Below are 24,395 nucleotides of genomic sequence, written 5' to 3'. Positions count from 1 at the left end.
CGTAATGATTGCTGTCAAAAAAGATTCCAGGAGGGTATGGGTCTCCATTGCCTGGTCCACCACTTCCATATAGAGAGAAATCAATAAATCGTTAAGTTCCTTAGAAAACTCAGGTGAAAACTCATCCTTCCCTGGAGACTTGTTAGTCTGCAGTGAATTCAATGTTTTCCCTATCTTTTCTTCCGTGAAGGGAAGATCTAGCCTTTCCTGTTCTTCTGAGTGTAAATTTGGTAACTCTAATTTGGATAGGAACTCGCTGGCTTATCGGATCCCTGCCCCACCCCCTTGTAAATTCTGATTTATATAAACCCTTATAGAATTCCCTGAATGTCTCACTAATCTCTTTCTGGCTTGTGCAAGATCCTGCCATTCCCAGTTTGTATCACATTGATTGTCCTTGAGGTCTGTTCTGTCCTCAGCTCCCAAGAGATGACTTTATTGGCTCTCTCTCCCAATTCATAATATTTTTGTTTTGACTGTATTATGGCCTTTTCCATACTATATGTTTGGAGCATATTGTATTTCAATTTTTTTTATTTGCTAGAGCCTTATAATGGTCCTTGTGTTGTGAACCTTGTCTTGTGAACCAGATTTTTAAAAAAAAACTTTTCTAGTCGAGTATTTCCTGTTCTAATTCGTCCACCTCCCTCCATTTTTTTTTACTGTTTTGGTGTATCCAATTATTTGATCTCTCAAATATGATTTGAGGAGAAATTTATCTGGAGAAGTACAGTTGGTCTCACAGAACATATCTATCTGCGCTCTTTCAAAACTACAGAACTCTAGCTTCTTTAACAGCAACATATTAAGATGCCATCTGTATATTGTATTCTGCTTATCTGACATTTCTATTGTTAGCATCAGGGCGAATGGTATGAGAGAAGTCTTGCTGTGTACTCAGCCTCCATGATCCTACCCTCTAATGGGCTGAAGCCCATCGAAGTTGGGGGAATACACATTTACTAAGGTCCAGGATTCTGAATATATCTGACAGTGCACCATTACAAATCTTCCTGTTCTATCTGTAATCACATTCTGCACTCTCACTGGAACACTCTTCCCTATCAGAATTGCCACCCTCTTGCCTCTGACCCATCCCCTTTTTAGTTTTTGATGCTTCTGCTCTGTTAAAGAGAAAGGCCAGATCAACTCCCTTTTTTTTTAAATATGTGCCGAGACTCTTTTCCTCTTCACCTGTCCGTTCAAGCATTAACATTAAGACTAACGTAATTTATATTTCTTTGCCATTACTCCAGGGACTCCCAGATTTTTGTTTTTCCCAAACCTTCACTGCTCATATCCATCATTCATTCAACCTTTTTCATTCAGCCATCTGCTCCAGCCCGCCGGGCCCACGACAAACCCTGGAAAGATAAAACAAGAGCAAAGACAACAAAACCAAAAATGACAGATAAGAGAAAAAAATACCCGACAAAAAAAAAAGGGGTAAAGAAAAAAAACACATAATACTGCAACAAACCTCAACCCTTTGCCATATTTCCATCTCCATCCCCCTCATCCTCACACCCCCACCCCCAGCAATCACTTATCCAATGCCATTGCCATTTCCCTCTAATATTCGGCCTTTGTGATCCACACCTTTCCCTTTCATCTTTCTCCCCTACCCCCACCCCACTCCCAAATCCCTTTTTTTCCTTCTCGTTTCACATGCATTTTCATAAACCAAATATTTACACCAAAATGTTTTACATTTTACAGTGCCAGCTTACAGTGTCATACATTCATCTCCATTTTTACTTTAGCTTTTCTTCCTCCCTTTCCCCTCCCCCACGAGTACAGGTAATTCCTTAGTGAACTGCTGTGCCTTTCCCAACTCCTTTGCCCCCCCCTCCCGGCAGTACCACTTTCAGGATGGCTGGATATCTCAGGACACATTCACATCTTTTCTCTTTTACCAGCCTTTTGACTAGTTCAAACCCTTTTCTGCGCTTTAAAAGCACTGGGCTAATATCAGGGTAGAAGAATACCTTAAAACCCTCTATTTCCATCAACCACCCCTCCTTCTTGCACTGGCTGCTGGTGCTCCTAGAATTTTTTTCCCTGTCCCTGGTAACGTAGCAACTTTACCAGGACCGAACGAGGTTTCTGCCTGTGGCCCGGCTTTGGATGGGGTGACCAGTGTGCCCTCTCCACCTCCACCCTTTCTCTCAGTATATTTTTGCCCAGCTCTTTCAGGGATCCCGCTCTGAAAGAAGTTTGCAGGGATTTTCCCCTCTGAGTCCTCCTTCCCACTATTTTTATGTTGTTTTTATGTCTATAGTTGTCTAGGGCATCCAATTTTCCCCAGACATGCTCCCTCTCCCTTACCAGCACGTCCAGCTTGTCTTCTATCCTGTTTATCCTGTCGCACTTGCTCCCACTTTGTCTTTAACTTCTATCATTCTCCCTATTAGACCTAAGAGGGCACCTTGCATTTTGTATTTTTTTTGGTCATGTCCTGGGCTCTTTTATCTACTGCTTGAAACAGTCTATCTTCCATGAGGCCCAAGGCCTCCAGTACATCTTGCAAGGAGGGCTCCCAACCCTCCTTCTCCTTTCCCTCACTAGCAAGTCTTTTCCCGGCCTTGTGGCACTCCCCTCCATTGTTGCTGCTGCCACCTCTGTTGCAGTACCCATCCTCATCGCTCTCGCCGCTAATGCTCATCGTGTCCCCCGACCCGATGCTGGACCTTCTTGGACTCACCGCCTCCCAACTCGACTCCTCTCCTGCACTTCCCAGCCTCTCCATCACTGTTCTCACCAACTGTAGCGCAAGCATTGTGCTCGACACGAAAACGCCGGATCTGGTGCTCTCGCTACGGGAAGGGGGTCCTGAGCCTCCCCCCTCCCCAAGCCACTTCATGCTGCTCCTGCTGTCTGTTTGCTGGTCCAGGGAAGTGTTACCTCCTCAGCCTCGGCTCTCTTGCAGGGCGGACTCCACAGGCTGGGTGACATCTTCTAAGGCGGGCCTCAAAGCGGCCCCGCCATTTTCTCCACCATGAGCCACCTCAATTCAGTCTCAGAACTGTTCTTGCTTGTAGTTTTATTTTTCTTTGTCATTCTGTTGTTCTTGGTGTCTTCCCATGTCACCAGTAAGTATTTTGGTTGTTATTTTGATATTTTTCTTATTTTCCTGTAGATCTGGGATCTCCGGAGTTCTGCTTCCTCTCACTCCCTTTGCATCACTTGACCCCTCCTTCTGTTGTATGGCTGCCTTTTATGTCATAAGGAAACATGAATATATGTCAAGAATTAGCAGTGTGGATTAAATCAGTGGTTCCCAAACTTTTTTGGACTGCTGCCCCCTTTGCTCTCAGGCCACACCCACACCCCTCTTTCTTGGTATTAGGACTACTGCAAATTTAAACACAACTAATCTAACACTATAAACAAGCGTACATATTTCACAAGTAATTTATTTATCAATATAAAAGGGTAAATTTACATGTCGCCTGTAACTACATTGTCTTCACACTATATTATATTGCCTACACTTTCTTTGTTTGTTGTGGTGCATCCATATTTTATTCTGAAAAACCACTCAGGTTTTGATATAACGCAGTCAGTCCCCGCCCCAAGCACTTGGTCATCCCAGCGGTCCTGACATGGGCAGTCCTCATCCAGAGAGGTTGGTCACGGTCCCATCCAGGCAATCCCCGACCCGAATGGTTGGTCACCATCCCAGTGGACCCACCCCAGGCAGTCACCGTCCTGAGCAGTCACCCCAACCCCCTCCTCACCTGACAGCTCATGATGAGTGTTGCAGGCTGAGTTTGCCAGAAACATTTGGACCGCCTTCTTTTTCCTCACCACCCCTGACTGCCTCCTTTTTCATTACTGCCTCCAGGAGGGCAGCACCGCCCATTTTGGGAATGACTGGATGCATGCGTGCATTCTCCACAGGAAGTGCCCATGGTTTTAATTAAGCAAGCAAGAGGAAAGAATGCACTTCCCCTCAAGGAAGGAGGCTCCTTAGCGGAAGAAATCTTTCTGTCCATACCTGCTCAGACTCGCATTGTCTCATAGCTACTGACATGCAAACCATTCAATTTGAAGGCATTTGTGGTGATGCAATACATGTTGGATTTTCAGTAATGACAGTGTTCTCTAAATAAATGACATTTTAAATTTTTTTTGGTCACTCTAAAGACTGATGTGATAGTACTTAATTGTGTGGCTAACATTTTGCTCTAAACCAAAATCATTTAAAGTATTCATCCTCTGTTGTTGTAGGGATTTTTTTTTTGTTTTTTTTTAATTTTTTTTATTTTTCACACCATAAATCACATTAGCCATGATATACACTTTTTCTTTTTCACACATATACAGTGTAGGGATGTTAAAGTGAGCAGTCATGACTCCCTATATGACAACCATTGCTTCACTTAAAAATATTTTAATTAACAGTGAACACATTGGGGTTTCCTGCAGTTATGAAAAGTACTTATGCCAAAGAACTTCTTTCACATTTAACCACAGAGGCAAAAAAAAAACAGTGATAATTGGTGGATTGTAAGTTAATATTTGAAGGGATCAAGTGGTACAGGACTTAATACTTGAGAAAAGGTATCATTTGATCAAAATGAGAATTTGACCAAATGTGACACCGAAGATCCCTTGGTAAAACTCTCCTGACACCTATGTACAGAACGGGTCCTCAGGAATGTGATAGAATACTTTGCGCTTGCCTGAATGGAGCTCCAATAATTCTCAAAAAAAAAGCTATTTTAAATAATCAAAGGCAGAGCAGACTTTGATTAATACCCTATTCATCATCTAAACATTAATTTCCTCTATGTGGTTACCATGTGTGTTGGGCTTTTTTTTAAAAAAAGCATTGCAGTGGCTTACTTACCAGGCTACTCCCTAGTACTTTGAAAATCAACAATGTTTGATGCAATCACAAAGCCAGCAGCTCTACTTTGTGAGGTGCTTGAGGAGATTCGGTCTGTCACCGAAGACTCTCGAAAACTTCTACAGGTGGGCCGTGGAGAGCATTCTGGCTGGTTGCATCTCTGCCTGGTATGGAGGCTCCAAATCTCAGCACAAGGAAAACTCCAGAGGGTAACTTGGCCTGCGACATCATAGGCACCAGACTCCACTCCATCAAGGACATCCACATGAGGCGGTGTCTTAAAAAAGCAGCCTCTGTCCTCAAAGATCCTCACCTACCAGGTCATGGCCTCTTCACTCTGCTACCATCAGGAAGGAGGTATAGGAGCCTAAAGACGAGCACTCAGCGGCACAAGGTCAGCTTCTTCCCCACTGCCATCAGATTCCTGAATAATCAATGAACAAAAGACACTGCCTTACTTTTCATGCACTATTATTTTTATTTTTTATATTATTGTTGTAATATGATTCATAATATGAATGCTTGGACTATGACGCTGCCGCAAAACACTGAATTTCATGACTTGTTCATGACAATAAATTCTGATTATACCTGTGATCTCCACTACCAAGGATGGCTTCATGCACAAAGCCCCCCCAAATCACATGCAAATTCTCTTCAAATTGGACTTATTGCATGTCATCTTGACTTGGTCCCTTATCCTTCATTGTCACTGGGTCTATCTTCTGGAACTTCCTACAGAACAGCTTTATAGAGATACCTTCACCAGGAGGACTGCAGCAGTTTGGGGAAAGTGGCTCAAAAGGTATATTGAAGACTGACAATTCCCAAATCCTGTTTTTTTCTTTAATATAAAACTGGAAGTGTTAATGTTGGCTGGCAAGGAGCCTTGAAAAATAGTTTGGTGAGCTTGAGTTATCTTGCAATTGGAGTTTTTACTCTAGATATCTTCCATGTGCACCTAGTTTGTGTGCTTGTCATAAGGAAAACTGCAAGCATGTTTAATTTAAACTGAAAATAATGCTAAACTTCCACTAAGATATCTAAAGAAAAACAGTCTGTAGCTTTACTGTACTTTAGTGATACTGTGACCAGTCTGTAGCTGTACTGTACTTTAGTGATACTGTGACCAGTATCCATCACTTTTGTGAATTGCTCACAGAGCTTTTGCGACGAAACCACCTTTTATGATTGTGATGCTAAATATTCAGCGACTGGGAATCTTTGGAAAATTTCATTTTTTTTTTTCTCTTTTTTTAGGCTGTACTTAAACCTGGTGCTTGGAAATGTGAATGTAACTCTTTTCAGCAAGCAGGCTAAGTAATACCGCTTTTAAGTTTGATCTGTGTTTGGCAACTCTAGCATGTTCTCCAAAGATTTTGATCACTTGTTTCTGTCCGGCAAAATGTAGTTTCTTTACATTTTTTTTAAAGCATTGATCAGTGGCTGCAAACAGCCAATTTTATGTATCTTGTATAAGAATCTATTTTTGATTTGGTCTGTCAGTGAAATACTTAACTAGAGTTTCACAAAGGTCTCCAATCCTGCATTTGTACTTTACAACACTGGACAATGAAGATTTTGCTTCCTGAACACTTTTGGGTGTATTTTGGGCGGCTGAACATGAAAAATTACCTTAAATTTTTCCCATCAGATTTTTTAGATATAACCTACTTTTGTGATTTCCTATCATATTTTAATTCTACTCATACATTGCCCATGAAGCAAGCTGTTTTTGTCAGTCCAAACAAGCTCTCAGTGCAGGTACTATGCAAATGTTGTCTTTGGCCTGGGCATGCATGGAAGGCATTTAAAGATGTGGTTGAGAATTTTCTTGGCCACTACAGAGGTACCAAACTACATCCAGCTGATTGACAACCTGCATCAAGCAGGCAAAACCATGAATCAATGAAAATACATTTTTGAATTCAGACTTGGACTTCTTCCCTGCTGATCTTGGTGCAGTCAGTGATGAATATGGTGAAAGGTTTCTCCAGGATATTGTGAAAGGTTTCACCAGGATATTGCAACCATGGAAAAGCGTTATCAGGGCAACTGGAATCCATCAATGCTGGCTGACTCTTGTTGGTCACTGACACGAGATGCATCAGATGCTGAGTACAAATGACAATCAAGGGCAAAACATTTTTGGTTCAGTTGAACTAACGCAATGTGTCAGCATCATTATGCGATTAAAAATGCTAAATTTAGTAAGAGTTAATTTAATGTTTTTCCAACTTCCTACGTGATACAGCGAATCTGAAATTCTCTTTGTGTTCCACTTATCTATCGTAATCCCCAATTTATTATTCAGGAGGTGAACCTTTTGCTGGGGTGGGGGGGAAAGAAAATTTGTTGTTCAGTGTAATTGTTAGTCCAGAGTTCAAGCTTCTTTACCAATTTATCCAATTCCTCTGACAAGGAATTTCTTGAGCATGGACATTGATTTTTTTTAGGTGATGAGTTTATTACAGTTATTCATTTATTACATCGATGAGATTGGATCATTCTACACAGACTGAGAATCAAACCTAGAAATTTTTAATATATTTTCCTCAAATTCTATTAGACCAAATAAAAAATTATTTCATACCAAAACCATGTTTAGTTAGTTCTATACAGTTTAGAGATTACAGGATGCACTCTGTAACATCTTTTGCTGGTCAATTTATGATATTGGAGTCTTATTTTATGAATGTTACAAGCTCTCATAATTTACAATGCCATTCATTGCTATTCTTTTGCTTGAAATTCCACTGGCTCTGTTGAGAGACAGAAATACAATTTTTTTTCTTGATTTTTCATCACTTGGTTCCTGTTCTTTTGCAGATGTCATAAACTAAATCTACCAAAGAAATTTTGACTTGATCACAAGTTCCCTATTTAATGATGTCTCCTGATCAATTTCTCTGGCAGTAAATATGAAACTGTTCTAAATGTATTTTTATTCAGGTTTCAATGGTTGTAGATTTTAAATATTTAATTACAAGAAAACGCACGCTCCTGTGCCTTGACATTTAACTTGCTGATTCCAATTATTTTTTCTTCTTAATTCTTGTTATTAAATTCAAAATCCTTCAGTTTGGTTGATGAATAGTTATTTGCCATACTCATCTGTTCCTGTTGCTGCAGAAAAAAAGTTTTATTTCAGCAGCTTGCAGTGCAAAAATAATTTAAAACTTTAAAATCCAAGAGCAGGCCTAATTTAAATTCTTAAAACTTGCCACAATTGCTTCCAAGACCTTCCTAACAAAATTATATATATGTCAAAGATCTGAAATATTGCTGATTAGATTTTTGCAATTGAATGTATGTTCGCTTTTGTCATTTAAAACTCTTTAATTTATACAAAACCTATATCTGAGGCCTTAAATTTGAAAACTGTTTATTTATCAGATTTGAAGGAGAATACTAAAATTAAAATATTTTCTTTTCCTTCCAAATAGTGGCAATCTTAATCATTTTGTTTTTCCACAGATTTGCTTACAAAGATGAATATGAAAAATTTAAACTTTATCTGACAATTATCTTGTTGCTTGGTGCAATATCTTGCATGTTTCTGCTGAATAGGTAAGGCTTTTTTTGGTCCATCATTGATTTGAGGGCAACTGCAAATTAAATTTTTAATTTGGTCCAAACTTTCTGCATTGACGAGATGCACTCAAAGTTTCCTTATGCCCTAGTAATCAGCTTTACTTGCAATTGGGAAAAATAAATTCCATGTTACTGTGCAGAATGTTTTCAGTTCTGGGATCGCTTGTTTTTGATCATAATCTCCTACTTGTACAAAGCTGAATTGTGTCCACTCAAACCTATTCAATTCTTTGCATTTGCTACGTGGAGAAGAAATTCTTTTCTACCATTCTGGGCAAAATGAGGCTGAGGAAATGTTAAAGGAATAAGTTTCCAATCTAGTGCATGGAAAAAGACTGGCCATTTCTGATTTAAATTTTTTGCTGAGTGCATACACTTACCAACAAAAACTTGCTTTTAATTGAATTGTTTTTTTTTAATAGAAGATCCTCTGGATATATAAGTAACTCGATAAATGCAAAAAGCAATGTTTATGTTGTAAAACATGATTTTTTAAAATTAAAGTCCATAATAAAAACATTGGACAGGTATAAAAGAGGTGGCTAGTTTTCAAGTATCAGCTGTTTATGATCTGTAATGAATTGCATGTTTCTGCACACTAACTAATTGACGTGATATGAAGTTCCAATGGAGTCAGTAAAATTGATCTTAGAATTCTGGGCCAAGGAAGCTGACTAGGCTGCCATCCACATTCCTGCAGGAAAATTCATGGTATGAAAGGGATTGGGCCTGGTTGTATCTTGGTTCATTTGTATAAAATGGCCACTTAAAAGGTGCCAGAGGGCTGTTGCTATCCTTTGAATTTTTACTTGATGGATATAAACTTGATCCATAAGTGGTTTGGAGTTTTAGTGAACCATTCAATAAATACGGTTGCAACTGTGTCTGCCTGTCCCGCATCGGACTTGTCAGCCACAAATGAGCCTGCAGCTGACGTGGACATTACCCCTCCATAAATCTTCGTCCGCGAAGCCAAGCCAAAGCAATAAATAAGTTTTTTTAATGCCACATCCCCAAGGGGTGAGGGAGGAAAAAATGCAAAACTAGACACCAAGGAATGCATGATTTGCACCTGTGCTAATTATCATTTTTTTTCTCCAAAGCTTCTACAAGCCAGATCCTTGTGATGATGTAGTCACAAGATATCACAACCTTGTCTTCGGAAGAGAGGAATATTGTGGCATAAGAAATTAAAATATGATTTCATAAGATTTTAGAAAGATAAATCACAAACTTGTTTTTTTAAGATGCCCATGCCTTTAGTTGGAATCCCTTACACTTTCCCTTTTTGTCCTTGGAAAATTTTCCACTTCAAATGATTGCCCAGTTCTTTGTTTTAAAGTTACCGTTGCATTCATATCCATGTTGAAATGGCCTGCTACATAATCTTATTTTCTTTGTATGCCTTGTTTTCTTTCTGCCATGAGAAAAAACTTTACTTATTTGGCCTATTAAAGTTGATGGACACCCTTATTCGACCCTCCCATAAATTGCTCCAAAGTAAAATATAAACATTCTAGTCTACCCTATAACTGAAGTCTCTGAACCTTAATATAATTTTTCTAATTCTCTCTTAAAGGTTCACTATCTCTGATAATCTTCTGCTGTTTCTAAAGAGGATTTAGTAATGTGTCATTGATACTGTCTTGTCAATGGTGTCCATATCATCACAGTTTTCCTAAGCATCCTTTTGAATCAAGGAGGAATGTCTTCCATTCTGATTTTATTGGTACAGCGATAACTAATGAGGTCATTGTAGGAACTATAGACACCCATAGGTGGGTAGTTTGTTTTGTTGGTCCACGTCTTCTGGCACTTACTCAGGGCCTCTGTGTCTTCCCTGTGCATGGACTTTGTTTTCAATATCATCCTTTAAAGTGACTATTTCACTTTGATCAGAGACTCCCAGGAATTGGTAGGGATGCTTTATTTCTTCAAGGAGGCTTTGTGCTTATACTTAAACCTTTTCCTCTGTCCATCCAATGAATTTTCTCTGTGACCAAGCTTGAACTAGATTGATTTGGGAGTCTGGTGTCAAGCTTGCAAATGACTTGGCCTGCCAAGCTATCATGGAATAAGTCCAAGATAGGGTTGAATTCTTAGATTTCGAAGGGCTATGTGTAGTAGTTCCGTACATTTTTTTTTGGAGTTGTTATTCACTGCAGATCACATCCTCAATGCTTCTGGTTGGACTGAATCACACTTTTGTGAATTTAGCAGCAGCTGTTCAACCACTGGGAGATGTTGAAGGAGGACCCTGATGATGACCTTCTCTCTAGTGCACAGCAGGCAGCCCCTCTGGCTATCACTTTCAGGATTGTCTCTTTTATTGGAGGTGGTCACAATTACAATATCTGTCTTTTTGATAAGGAAGATGGGAGCTTTAGATTTTTGATTAAATCTTTTCATTGCTGAGTTTTGGGATTTCATTGGAACTTCCACTGCACCTAAGGCTTCTCACCCCTGTTTTGTCCACACTCCTCTATGCTCAGAACACCATTTCTGAGCCCAGATGCAGATCTACCTCATTCTTCTGTTTCTATTGGAAGAGGAAGCTGATTGAAGCAGAAAGATCAGGATTGGAGGAAGAAGCTGATTGGAGTAAGAGAGGTCTGGTGACCTGAGGAGCTGCAGCAGTTAGAATTTAAAAAGGGGCGAGGCAGCAGAAAGAAGCTGATCAGAGGAAGAAGTTGAGTATCACTATAAAAGTGAGGGCCTATAGTGGGCTGAGTCAGAGTGCTAAAGCTTTGGCTCAACAGGTGAGGGGCGAAGGATAGTAGGAATTGAAGTAAGAAAGGGCCACCCTATTCGAAGAACAAAAAGGATTCAGCAGGGAGGCACAAGTAAGGGCAGGTTTTGGTTAGTTTTTTTTCCTATAGTCATAAACAGTGGGAATGGCAGGCAAGGCAGGGGAACGCTCCTTTTGCAGAATGTGGGTCATCAGGGAAGCCAGATCATGTAGAAATTGGAGGGGCTCTGGCAGAAATACTTAAAATGCTCTTAGCCATGGGCGTGGTGTCGTAGCATTGGAGGGAAGCTCATGTTGTTCTGTTGTTTAAAAATTGCTCCAAAAGTAACCCTGGAAATTATAGGCTAGTGACCCCTATTTCAGTAATAGGTAACTTATTAGAAGGTGTTCCAAGAGATCAGATTTACAAGTATTTGGATAGCCAGTAACTGATAAGGGATGGTCAAAATGGCCTTGTGCATGGTAGGTCGTATTTAACCAATCTTATAGTTTTTGGATGAAGTTACCAGGAAAGGCTGTGGATGTTGTCTACATGGACTTTAGTAAGGCCTTTGACAAGGTCCAACATAGGAGGTTAGTTAGGAAAGTTCAGATGCTAGGTATTCATGGTGAAATAGTGATCTGGATCCAACAATGGCTGGATGGGAGAAGCCAGAGAATAGTAGTGGATAATTGCTTCTCAAACCAGACTGGAGGCCTGTGACTAATGGTGTGCCTCAGGGATCGGTGCTGGGACCATTGCAGGTTAGTCATCTCTTTCAATGAATTGGATGATAATGTGGTAAATTGGATCAGCAAGTTTGCAGATGACACTAAGATTGGAAGCGTTGTGGATAGTGAATAAAGTTTTCAAAGCTTGCAGAGGGATCTGGACCAGCTGGAATAATGGGCTAAAAATGGCAGATGGAATTTCATGCAGACATGTATGAAGTGTTACATTTTGGAAGGACAAACAAAGGACATACACCGTAAATGGTTGGGCACTGAGGAGTGTGGTAGAACAGAGGGATCTGTGAATACAGATACATAATTCCCTGAAAGTGGCATCATAGGTGGGTAGGGTTGCAAAGAGATCTTTTGGTATATTGACCTTCATAAATCAAAAAATTGAGTACAGGAGTTCAGATGTTATGGTAAAGTTGTACAAGACATTGGTGAGGCCAAATTTGGAGTATTGGGTGTAGTTTTGGTCACCTAACTACAAGAAAGATAATAAGATAGAAAGAGTGCAATGATTTACTAGGATGTTGCCTAGACTTCAGGAACTGAGTTGCAGAGAAAGGTTAAATGGGTTAGGGCTTTGTTCCCTGGAGTGTAGAAGAATGAGGGGAGATTTGATAGAGATATTTAATATTTTGAGGGGGATAGACAGAATAAATGTAGATAGGCACTATCTACTGGCAGAGCTAAGGAGTCAGGACAAGAACTAAGTGTGATCCTGGAGAAAATAGAAAACCTGAGCAACTGATTTGTTGGCATCAAAAATGTAATGAGAGACATGACTGAAAGGATGACTGAAATTAAAGAAATTGTTGAAGACTTAATGTCAAGAATGGCCCAAGCAGAAGTTGACTTGGTAAAAATAAAATAAGCTAAGGTTTTGGAGAAAGCAATGGGGCTCGGACAGGCATGGTCTGCTGGACAAGATTGACCACATGGAGAATTTTAGCAGGCGAAATAATGTCCGAATTATCGGACTGAAAGAAGGAATTGAGGAAAGAGATTCATTGAACTACTTTGGAACATGGATCCTGCGAATGCTGGGAGAAGACAAATTCAGAGAAAATCTGCATATTGAAACAGCTCATCATACTCTAAGCAAAATAATGGCTCCCCCCCCCCCCCCCAAGATTGACCATGAAAAGGTGCCATTTTTTCAAGATTTTAGTCTTACTTTGATTAAGCAAAGGAAGAAGTTTGATGATGTAAAAAGACAATTGTGTTCCAAAAACCTGAAATATTCGATGATACAACCTGAGGGTCGAAGTAGCAGAAGGTTATCAGCGATTTTTCAAGACTAAGAATGAGGTGGAAGACTTCCTGCGAGGTTTATGGAAAAGCTACAGATGCCTAAGAGGAAAACAGTGAAGAATGTTTATAATGGGTCTAAGTAAAAGTTTTTTTTAAAAAAACCACCCTTGTGTTTATTGTTGAAAAGTAAATTTTATTGAAATTTTCACGGAGAGCTCAGAAAAAAGAGAAAACTTGGGAAAAGTAGTAGGAAGGAGGAAACTCTGGTCTAGGGGGAGAATGGCACCCGGAGAGGAGTATCTATAAAAGATGGTGGGGGGGGGGGGGGTTCTTCTTCCTTAAGAAATTCCTCAGGCTTTTTTTGCAAGCTTTCAGGGTTTCCTGCTTACGTCACCATTAGGACAGGGACATTGTATATGTTTTTTTTTAAATGGGAAAGATCACTTATTTAAACAATCAAAAAGGTTTTATTGTTAAACAATAATTGTTTAAAAAATCAATATGGGCAGAATGATAAAATTTATTAGTTTTAATGTTAATGGGATAAACGGAATGGTGAAAAGGAGAAGAGTTGTCTTGGCACAAATTAAAAAAAATTATAGGCAGATATAGTATTTCTATAAGAAATGCAGCTTACCAAAGTGGAACATGCTAAATTAAAAAGAGAGTGGGTTCAAAAGCAAGAGGAGTAGTGATTCTAATTAACAAAAATATACCAATTCAATAGAAGAGACACTGACTGAAAAAGCTGGAAGATTTGTAATGAAACCTTTATGAAAGATATCTTTTTAAAAACAGCAGAGGGAAGACATACTATACTGGTTGGAGGATACTTCAATTTCTGTGTAGATCCAATACTGGATTAATCAGCCAGAACAGAAACAAGGGCAAAAGCTGCAAAAACATCACCATCATTTATGAAGGATTTAAATTTGATTGATATATGGAGGCAGTTTAACCCCATAGAAAGAGACTATTCATTCTACTCAAGAGTACATGATTCACATACAAGGATTGATTTGTTTTTAATGTCTGCCCAGTTTAAAAAATAGTGGTGAAAATAGAATATTTGACGAGATTTTTATTAGAGCATTTGCCATTAACTTTAACTATTGCAATAATAGAAAAACAAGAGTGTATAGATGGTATCTCAAGGCCACACTGTTGAAAAGGAAGGACTTCAACAATGTGGCCTTGAGATACCATCTAGACATTCTTGTGAGTTTATTAAGAGACAGATAGAACTATATTGTGAAACTAATCTTTTCATGTACTGATAATAGCTTTTTAAATATGGGATACACTTAAAGCTTATCTAAGAAGACAAATTATTTCTTATCCAAAAAATCTTAAGTGAGAATATGCTACATAGTTGGATGGTCTAGAGAAAGATATAATTAAATTAGAATTAATATCAGAGAACAGGGTCACAAGAAAAATATAGATATTGGAGAATAAAAAATTGAAATATAACATTACAGACATGTAGAACAGAAAAAAATTAAAAACGAAACAAAAATATTTTGAATTAGGAGAACAGATGCATAAAGTTATATCTTGGCAGTTAAAGGCAGAAGTGTCATCTAGAATGATAAATGCAATGAAAACAGAGGCTGATATTATAACATTTAATCAAAAAGAAAGAAATAATATTTTAGACAATATTATGAAACTATATAAATCAGAATTATTAGGAGATAAAAATAAGATTGATGAATTTTTAACAAATGTTGAACTTCCAAAATTAGAAGATAGAGAACAACTTGATTTAGATGCCTCTTTCACAAGAGAAGAAATCGAGAAAGCCTTGGGTACTTTACAAGCTAACAAATCTCTGGAGGAGGATGGGTTTCCTCCTGAGTTCTACAAATAATTCAAAACTTTATTGATACTTCTAATGATGGATGTATTGGACTGGGAAATGGAGACCCAAATCCTGAAATCTTTATCATCTGCTATTAATTGCAGTGCTACCGAAAAAAGTAGAGACCCATTAAAAGCTTCATCCTATAGACCTATATCACTCCTTAATGCTGATTATAAAATATTTGCAAAGGCATTAGCTAATATATTGAGATAATATCTACCAAAATTAATACATACAGATCAGGTGGGATTTGTCAAAGGAAGATATTCTTAGCAAATAGTCTAAGTACACAATTTAATATAATACATATGGCAAAATTGGAGTTAAATCCAATTATAACCATCTCTCTAGATGGAGAAAAAAACATTTGATCAATAGATTGGTATTTCTTATTTAAAACATGGGAAATTTTGGATAGGCAGAAAATTTATAAACTGGATAAGAATTCTTTATCATAAACCACAAGCCAAAATTATAACTAATCATCAGACATTAGCAGTTTTTCCCTTGAGTAGATCAGGTGACAGGGGTGTCCTCTGTCTCTGGTGCTTTTTGTCCTAACTATTGAACCTCTGGCGGAGATTATAAGGAGAGATTCGGATATTAAAGGCATCAATGTTAGACAGGAAGAACATAAAATTATCTTATTCGCTGATTATGTGCTATATATATGCCTGACCCAGCTGAATCCTTGATAAAATTACAATCAACATTAGAAAAATATGGAAGAATATCAGGTTATATAATAAATATGGACAAGAGTGATATAATGCCATTGAAAAATTTTGATTATGATAAAAGATGGTAGATTTAAATGGAAGACAGAAGGAATCAAATATTTAGGAATAATGATAGATAATAATTTACAGAACTTGTATAAATTTAATTACACTCTTTGTTTAGAAAAAATAGAGAAAGATTTACAGAAATAGAAAGACCTGCCGATTACTCTAGTGGGAAGAGTAAATTGTATTAAAATGAACGTGATGCCAAGATTACAGTATATTTTTCAATCGTTGCCTATTGCACTACTTAAAAAATTCTTTAAATTATTGAATAATTACATACGGCAATTCCTATAGAATAACAAAGTGCTGAGAATTTCATTGGAAAAACTAACATGGGACGATAAATTGGGAGGACTTAGACTTCCGGACTTTAAGAAATACTATTTATCAGCACAAGCAAGATTTTTTATCATTCTCTTTTGAAGAAGACAGTCCCCCTTCTTGGATCCGAATGGGACTGAATTCAATAGAAGAAGACCCAGCGAAGGACTTTATTTGCAAGTGAGTGTTAAGTTAATAACAAAAAAGATGGATAACTCTATATAAATACATATTAGAATATGGCAAGAAATAATTTAGTGTATTGGGAATAAAAGCAGGTACAGTAGCTAGCTGCTACAAGCTATGGTTCTGTGGCGCCTATAGCGCAGGAGAGGTTATAGCTGAATGAAGGTTAGCTCAGAAAGAACACGCTATTCCCAGAAAGAACGACACGAACCCCATTTGAGTGTAGTTAACACTGAACTTTATTGGGCTTGCAGCACTGCTTTTATTCTCAAGCTGAGGGGCATGGTCAAAGCCCCCTCAGCGCTGATTGGTGCATTTGCGATCTGCTTTCCTTGATAGGCCAGTTAAGTTGCTTTAGTAACAGCCAATTGGAGGGCAGCGCTGTGTGCCTCATGCAGCCTGCTGGATCGTCGTGCTCGTCCTTCATTTTGTGAGGCACCCTGAGGGGGCTGTGAGGGGCCGCCACAGTATATTATTAAGAACACCATTATGTAAAAATGTATCTCTGCCTATGAATCTGGGTAATAAAATATTGAATTCATGGTATTATAAAGGAATAAGATATGTTGATGGTTGTTAAATGGAGGGATCTCGTGTCTTTTGAACAACTGAGAAATAAATATGAAGTGGCTAATGGGAATTTGTTTTCTCCAGCTAGACATTACAGGAATAAACCAAATAAAATAAATTCTTCCATGTTTCTGAAACCAATCATTATATGCATATTTTAGTAAATAAATGTTTTCTGATGCGTTTCTTTTTTTTTTAAGGTGATATCTAATTGATAATAAACACTAAGAGGCTACAGGTAGAATATTGAGGCTCCAATATTTTGTTACCAGAAAGTAAATGTATTCTAGCTCTATTTGCAATTGAATTGAAATTCAAGATAAGATTGGTAGTAAGGTACCATGCACTCTGGTACCATGCTTGATGGAAAACTAGACTATGTGGATTTCCATATTTATTTGTGTTGGTTTTAAAAATCAGAATGTTTTTCTGTTGTGATTTTGAAGGTATACTCTTAATCTAATATTCTAAGCTTTATTTTGGTAGGAATTATACTACAATAAACTTGTGGTAACAATTACATTTTTTTTCCCTAGGGTAATCGATGAAATATTTAACTTCCTCTTGGTTTGGTATTATTGCACCTTAACAATAAGAGAGAGTGTCCTTATCAGCAATGGATCAAGGTAAGAAAGAACATAGAAATCTACAGTCGAGTACAGACCCTTTGGCCCACAGTGTGGTGCCAACCTAATAAACTACTCTAACATCTATCTAGAATTTCCCTACAGCATAACCCTCCATTTCTCTCAGTTCCATGTACAGTAAAAATCCCCAGAATTTGGCACCTATGAGATTGCAGATGCTGGATATGCAAATCTTCCGGTTGCCAGAGGCACATTCTTATAATTCCGAACTGATACACCTGCATTAAGAATAAACAGTTGTAAAACAAAAGATAGTGCAAAATGTAAAATAATTTGAAAAAAAATCAGTATTATAGTCCTTAACAATGTAAAGTTCACTTTAATCAGGTAATTCCTGTAACTTACAAAATTTAAATTGGAATTCGATCCTCTGTCATTGATGTTGTAGCAGCACAGCGGTTAGTGCAATGCTCACTGTGCTGCTGTCATATTTAACCCCCTCTCCTCCAAGTTTACAGATAAAGCTTTACTAATATACTACTAATAAAGATTTTTAAACTCTCACTAGGCAGGGATAGGGAGACATTGGGAAAGTTACCCAGCGACAAGCAGCATTGGCTGGATCTTCATCCTGGGCGCTGCCATTTTATTCAAACACAACTTTATTCAAATATCTGCTACAGGCGGGGTGCTCTGCTGGCTGAATGTTGCTTCGGAAAAAATTTACAATTTTAAAACTTTCGTCCTTTTTAAAAATATATATATTTATTTAATTGATAGCCCTTTTCCAGTTGCTTAAATTCCGGATACTGGGAATTTTACTGTACCTATCTAATAGTCTCTTAAAAGATCCTACTGTACCTGCCTCCACCGCTGCAGCTGGGAGCGCATCCCATGCACCCACCACTCTCTCTGTGAAGAAGAGATTTTGAGTTTTTGATATTTTAAATACATATAAAATAGAATTCTACATACCACAGAATTCTATTTCTTCTGTAATATGTATTTTAATAATCCTGCTGTGTAGACTGAAAGCAATAAATTAACAACACTTTCTTGTTTTAAAATTGTTGACATGATTAGAAAACCTGTATTTAATACAATATTTAAACATACTGGCAGCCTTGATACTTTATCTGCAAATTGCTTCAAAAGCTTGTCTAACATTTATGCTTGAATAGGATACTTGAACTACCTGACTCTCAATATATGCGAATATTATTTTCAGGACTGATTATGTCGCACTACTAAGATACTTTACTGATTTTTTTTTCTTCTATTTGCTCTAATTCTTGATGTAAGCCTAGACAATGATTGCATTGATACAACAGGCCCTCTCTCTTGAAAAAAATGGATTAAAAGTGTTTAAACACACAAGTGCCAGGATTTGCTCAGCTAGGATTTATCAAACTGTTTAATATGAAACACTGGAAGTTTGCTTTGTGTTTCTGATGAAACAAATTGTGCAATGTTCAATAATGTTATTTTGTATTCCTGCAATTGAAAGCTCTGAATCAACACTTCTGCTGATCCACCCTGACATCGACATCGCCAGTAATTCAGCATAATAATTGCAAAGATACTCAACTGACAATTATTACAGGAAAATCTACTCTACCCACCCCATTACCACCTCCTCTGATACTCAGAAAATGATGTGCACTTGTTCACCTTTCTCAACTTTTCATTCCAGGATGTAGCACTGTCTTGGGTAAACTTATACCTCTCATTTTGTTCGTTTTAGATTGGTCACAGTGTTTGAGCTACCGAAAGGAAATAGACACACACCGAGAGCAGTTCAGTTTATACAAGGCTTTATTTCTAAATCTGAAGCTGAATTCACACTACAATATGCAAGCCCTTCCCAATTATACCATCACAGGATCCCACTTAGCCCGACCTATCACTAATCTTTTTGTAATAGTCTGAATTCCAAATGCAAATCCCCCTTGGCTAGTATTAAGGGCCGTACCAGCCAACATATTAATACCCAGGATACACTCGTCAGTGGCAGCCACCAGGGCATGTAACCATATAGGGGAAGGGCCATCACCCACCGTGGCACGGACTTTTATTTCCTTCGCCAGGGTGATCGCTCCTCCCATCCCCTCTATTCGAAATGTTGGTCCAGTCCAGAGGTCGGGGTTACCTGGAATCACCGAGTGCTCCGCACTGGAATCAACCAGGGCCAAATATTGGCGGTCATTACCCCCACCCCAATGGACTGTTAACGGTATGTAGGGCCGTGAGTCCCCGTGTATCCGCTGTATCTCAATGGAGTAGACACGGGGGTCCTGCCCACACGCTCATGCTTTAGTAGGGTTCGGGGGCTTCCAGGCCCACATGCCCCTATTATTCATAAGAGTCTTTTTAAGCATTTGTTGTATCTCATCATGGGTAACTGGAGCAAGAGAAGCTGGCTCGATAAGAGCAGCAGTGGGAGCAGAAGGCACAGCTGGGCCAGGAGGACTCAACAGCTGGGGATGATGTTCCCCTGCTTTCCTCTTATAAAGGGCATAAATGACCGCAGTAGGTTTCCCATCAATATCACTTTTAGGTACGCCTAACCTTAACAAGGTTAGAAAAAGGTCCTTTCTTGTCGGTCCGTTATTACCAGCAGACCCTCTCTTTTCATCCTGCTTGTCTAATGTAACCTGGGCTGTACGTGAGTGGATTTTACCTCCCAATTCTAATTCTCTAAGCCCAGATAAGGCGTGCACCGCCTCAGACACAGGGTGCCCAATTAGCGGACTAGTTACGGACAGAACCAGTCCCCGTACAGTGGGTTGGGCGGAACGAACTAATCTGGTATGCATTCCGGCCGTGAATATCTCTTCATCAGGGCTCTCCTCGTGTACCCACAGCCTCAAACGCCCTGCATACAAGGCAGAGGCCAGGGCCTGCTGACGAATTACTGCTATACCCTCCTCTGGGGTGCCATAATTGTTCTGTAAATGTAAATCCCAATCTACTGGTGATGGGTATACTCGTAGCAGGGCATCCCCTAGAGTGGCAAGTAAGTAATCCCTCTCTCTTCCTCTACTCCGCAGCTCAGCAGTGACCCGGATATCAGTAGTCAATGTTCCTAATCCCAACAATTCCTCAGGGGTTAAATATACATTACCCCCTCCTTGCTCCCAAACATGCAGGAGCCAGGCCGCCAGAGTTTCTCCCGCCTTTTGCCTATATCGATCTCCAATGGCAGCCAGCTCTTTTATAGAGAAGTCACGTATCATTGACTGCTCTTGGCCTCTGCTCCCACTTTGGCCCACAGGGTCCTTTGCCCAGTGGACAGGATGAGGCCTAGGCCATCCCGTAGAGGGGGTGGGCCATTGAGCATAAGCAGGGGTTCGGGTATTTTCCCCTGGGTCCTCTTGGGAGATCGGGGTATCTATCCCTTCAATCTCTTCCCTTACATCATCCCCCCCTTTCGACTGGGAAGTCTGTTGCCTTATGAGGCGGGGGTGAACAGCAGGTGGGGCGGGCAGTATGTTAGGCACATGCTGAGGAATATCTGCATTATTACCATGGTCATCTTTCCAGATATTCCCGTCCCATTCATCAATTAAATCAGGATTGTCGCCATTCCTGATCATGGCTCGAATACGATGTGGATCAGGTTCTACTCCATGCTTTTCTTTATCTGCACAGAGCTGCTGCCGGAGTTTAATATTATGGCAGATCGTTTGGACATGCTTATCCTCCCATTCTTTGGCTCGGTCCTGACTGGTGCAAACAATCTCACTCATCATGGAAGAGCATTGTCACAGAGCTTCTACCTCCTCCTCTAGTTGCTCTCTCTTACACTGAGATTCTACTTCTCGCTGAACTGATTCTGCTTCAAGCTGAACAGAGTGGCGTAAGGCTGTGTGGCCAGCAGCCAAAAACAATCCGTCAGCGTCCCCTTTTTAACAGGAAATTTACTTTCTCGAAGGAGTGGCAACCTGCTCTCCCAGAGGCGCACTTGATGGATCTAACTTCTCATCCCAACTGAGGGGTGGTCCCAACAAAGACAGGGTATTGGCCAACATGCCAAACCCATTGTCTTTGGAAGTTCATCCCGGAATCAATAACTGTTCAGGGCTCACCTCTTTCTTTCGGCGAAAGATCTTGAGACCAACCCTGCTCGCTGCGCCAATTGTCTTGGGTAAACTTATACCTCTCATTTTGTTCGTTTTAGATTGGTCACAGTGTTTGAGCTACCGAAAGAAAATAGACACACACACCGAGAGCAGTTCAGTTTATACAAGTCTTTATTACTAAATCTAAAGCTGAATTCACACTACAATATGCAAGCTCTTCCCAATTATACATATCAATGCCTGGACTGGTCCCAACTGCCGAAGCGAGGCAACGACCGCACACTTGTAGTAGGTTGTCTGGTTGCTGGTAGCAGCTTCTCCATATCCCCGGACCGGGACATCGGTTTGGAATCTTGAAGTTCTTCTTCTTGCTGAGAGATGTTGCCACGTCTTGGAGAGTCTCAACTTCAGCAGTGGGACCATGGCTTATATTACCCAAAAGTTGGTTTACTTCAGATCTTATCTCTTTTAACAAATGATTTAATTATCTTCAAGGTCTCCTGACAGTCTGCGACCAACAAAAGACAACTGCATCTCTGGGCCTCATGGTGGAAGTTGGATAATGTCTACTGATTCATATGCATCCCTGGGCCCCATAGTGGAATTTCGGTGTGTCTACTAAATATGCATCTTGGGCCTCATAGTGGAATTGAGATTATGTCTTCTGATGCAACTGCATCCCTTCTTGCATAAGCTGGTCTAAATCCTCCATTACAAACACCCAGGAGATGGTTATACTGTTCTTTTTTATGGAAGGGCAAGAGTGATCTCCATATATACTATTCCAACCACAGCTTCATAGTAATTGCACCTGATGTTGATTTCCCCCAACTCTAATTTGTATTGATCTGGCAGAAACTCCAAAATTGCTTTTTGTTTACTTTTGTCTCTGATTTTCTAACAGTTGCACTGTCACACTTAGCCACCTGCAAGTTTCTGAAGCATTGTAAATTCCCAAACTTCTGCTGTCCACTATGCTCTGTTCTCTCCACTGTCAGCAGTAGAATATTGATTTAGGTGGACAGACATGCTGGAGCACATTTCACACCTACCTTTTTGCCTGAGAGGAAAATAACACATTAGCTGGCAGACTTTCCTCTCACCTAACATCTTGCCATTAGTGAAAAAAATCAATAAATGCCTGCCATCATTTGTCTTGAACTCTGAGGACATGACTCCATTTTCCTCAATAGTATCAGTTTTTATGGGCTTATCAAGCTTGAGCAACTTTTAGAAAGCTGAGATGAGAGTCCTGAAGATTTGATTCACATGTTTTTAAAAAAAAAACATTTTAAATTTAATACTATGCCAGTGTTGGTAATGATGGCCGTAACATAAATTGTGAAATGTAATGAGCTGGTACATTAGATTTCCTAAAGAGCGCATCTTCCATTATTGATGGTATCAGCCAGACCATCTTCTTACCCACTGGGGTATGTAAAATGGAACTTAGAGGGAAAAAGTGTTGTGATTTGTTTTAATTTATCTCAGCTAAAATGAAATAATACAACTTTTGTGTTACCATCTTAATACTTAGCAAGTTAATAAAGTGAAATGTAGAGGGAGCGTGGGCTGAGAATACCTTAGGTTTGTTACCAGCTCATCTGAGACACAGAGGCAGAGTCTGTCAACAATCAGCAAGCTCTATGAATTAAAGAAGTGAAATAGGATCCCTGCTTTGTGTTTTCTCCTCAGGACACTGATTTTTCTATAGTGCTCCAAGTCCTCCAGTATTCATTGACAGGTACAAACTCCCATGTGCTTGCATATAAATAAAGGACTTCTGCTTGGGCTGTGCGCTATTATTCTCAGTACCTGGACCTTGCCATCTCCTGGTGTTTTTATTTTCTCCAACAATGGAAATATTGGCTGTGAGTGTTGGTGTTGAGTGAGGTGGAGCAAGTGATTTAACCGCTAGTACTGAGATGTGCTTTAGTGACCTTCCCTGACTAATGCTGAATGTGGGCCATTTTTGGAGATTGTCAAACCTATTCCTGGTGTTGATAGATCACCCGATTCTAGTGACTTCCTTGTTGCCACTTGCTAGATGTGATGGAAACGGCTGTCTCGCTATCTTTCCTAGTGCAGCTCTTCCCCATTCCAGAGATTTCTACATGGTATTAAGATGAACAGGTAATCTCTTTGCATCATGCCATGGGAAATTTGTGTTAGATTCTTGGCAGTGCAATGTGCAGTAGATGGAAGGCTGAGTGTCCATGCCAGGTTCCTGACACACTAGTGCTGTCAAAAATACATTTTTCTCTATACAATACTAAAATTATCCCATCTCATTTCCAGTAGTACAGTATTCCTGGGAACACATCCTGCAATTAAGTGAGGCAAGCTATAAATACATGTGTATTGGAGAAATGTTAGCTGAAGAATTATTCCAATTGCCTGAGATTTGAAAAAAAAACATTTTTTTTCCTGTCAAAATGTTCACAAATAATGCTTGAATTTAATATGAGGAAAAATTGTGGAACACCTGTGAAATTTTACCCTCAGCAAAAAGATGATGCCTTCAGGAACAGAAGATGTTTTTAAATAAAGAACTTGGCTAATTCTGACTTGTTTCTCATGCGAATTTACAGAATAAAACTCTATAAATTGAGCTAGATTCATTTAAGCCTCCAGATAGCTGCAGTAGAAAGATCAATAAATACTACAGATACTACAGTAGAGGGTGCTGTACTGAAGCTTTAATTTACTGGATCACATCAGAGAGAATTTGTAGGTTATATGTATAATGTACTTTTTAAAATGCTTAATACCAATAGAAAGTGCAGAAGATGTTATTTCCACCATACAAATTCTATTGATCATAT

The 24,395-nt window shown here is 39.3% G+C and overlaps 1 protein-coding gene across 3 annotated transcripts in view; it reads left to right on the top strand.

Moving 5' to 3' along the window:
* tmem120b (transmembrane protein 120B) overlaps positions 1-24,395 on the top strand; it is a 62,511-nt gene that overhangs the window by 20,175 nt on the left and 17,941 nt on the right. For 2 of the 3 annotated variants that reach the window (XM_069933287.1, XM_069933289.1), the window contains exons 4-6: positions 6,116-6,175; positions 8,333-8,425; positions 17,438-17,527. In XM_069933287.1, the coding sequence (XP_069789388.1) occupies positions 6,116-6,175; positions 8,333-8,425; positions 17,438-17,527 (243 nt within the window). The remainder of the gene's footprint in view (positions 1-6,115; positions 6,176-8,332; positions 8,426-17,437; positions 17,528-24,395) is intronic. The other variant, XM_069933288.1, reaches the window with a different exon arrangement.

The sequence above is a fragment of the Narcine bancroftii genome, chromosome 4 (genome assembly GCF_036971445.1).
Source record: "Narcine bancroftii isolate sNarBan1 chromosome 4, sNarBan1.hap1, whole genome shotgun sequence".
Taxonomy (NCBI): Eukaryota; Metazoa; Chordata; class Chondrichthyes; order Torpediniformes; family Narcinidae; genus Narcine; species Narcine bancroftii.
Note: the sequence above shows the minus strand (reverse complement) of the source record. Positions and strands in the feature narration are given on the sequence as shown.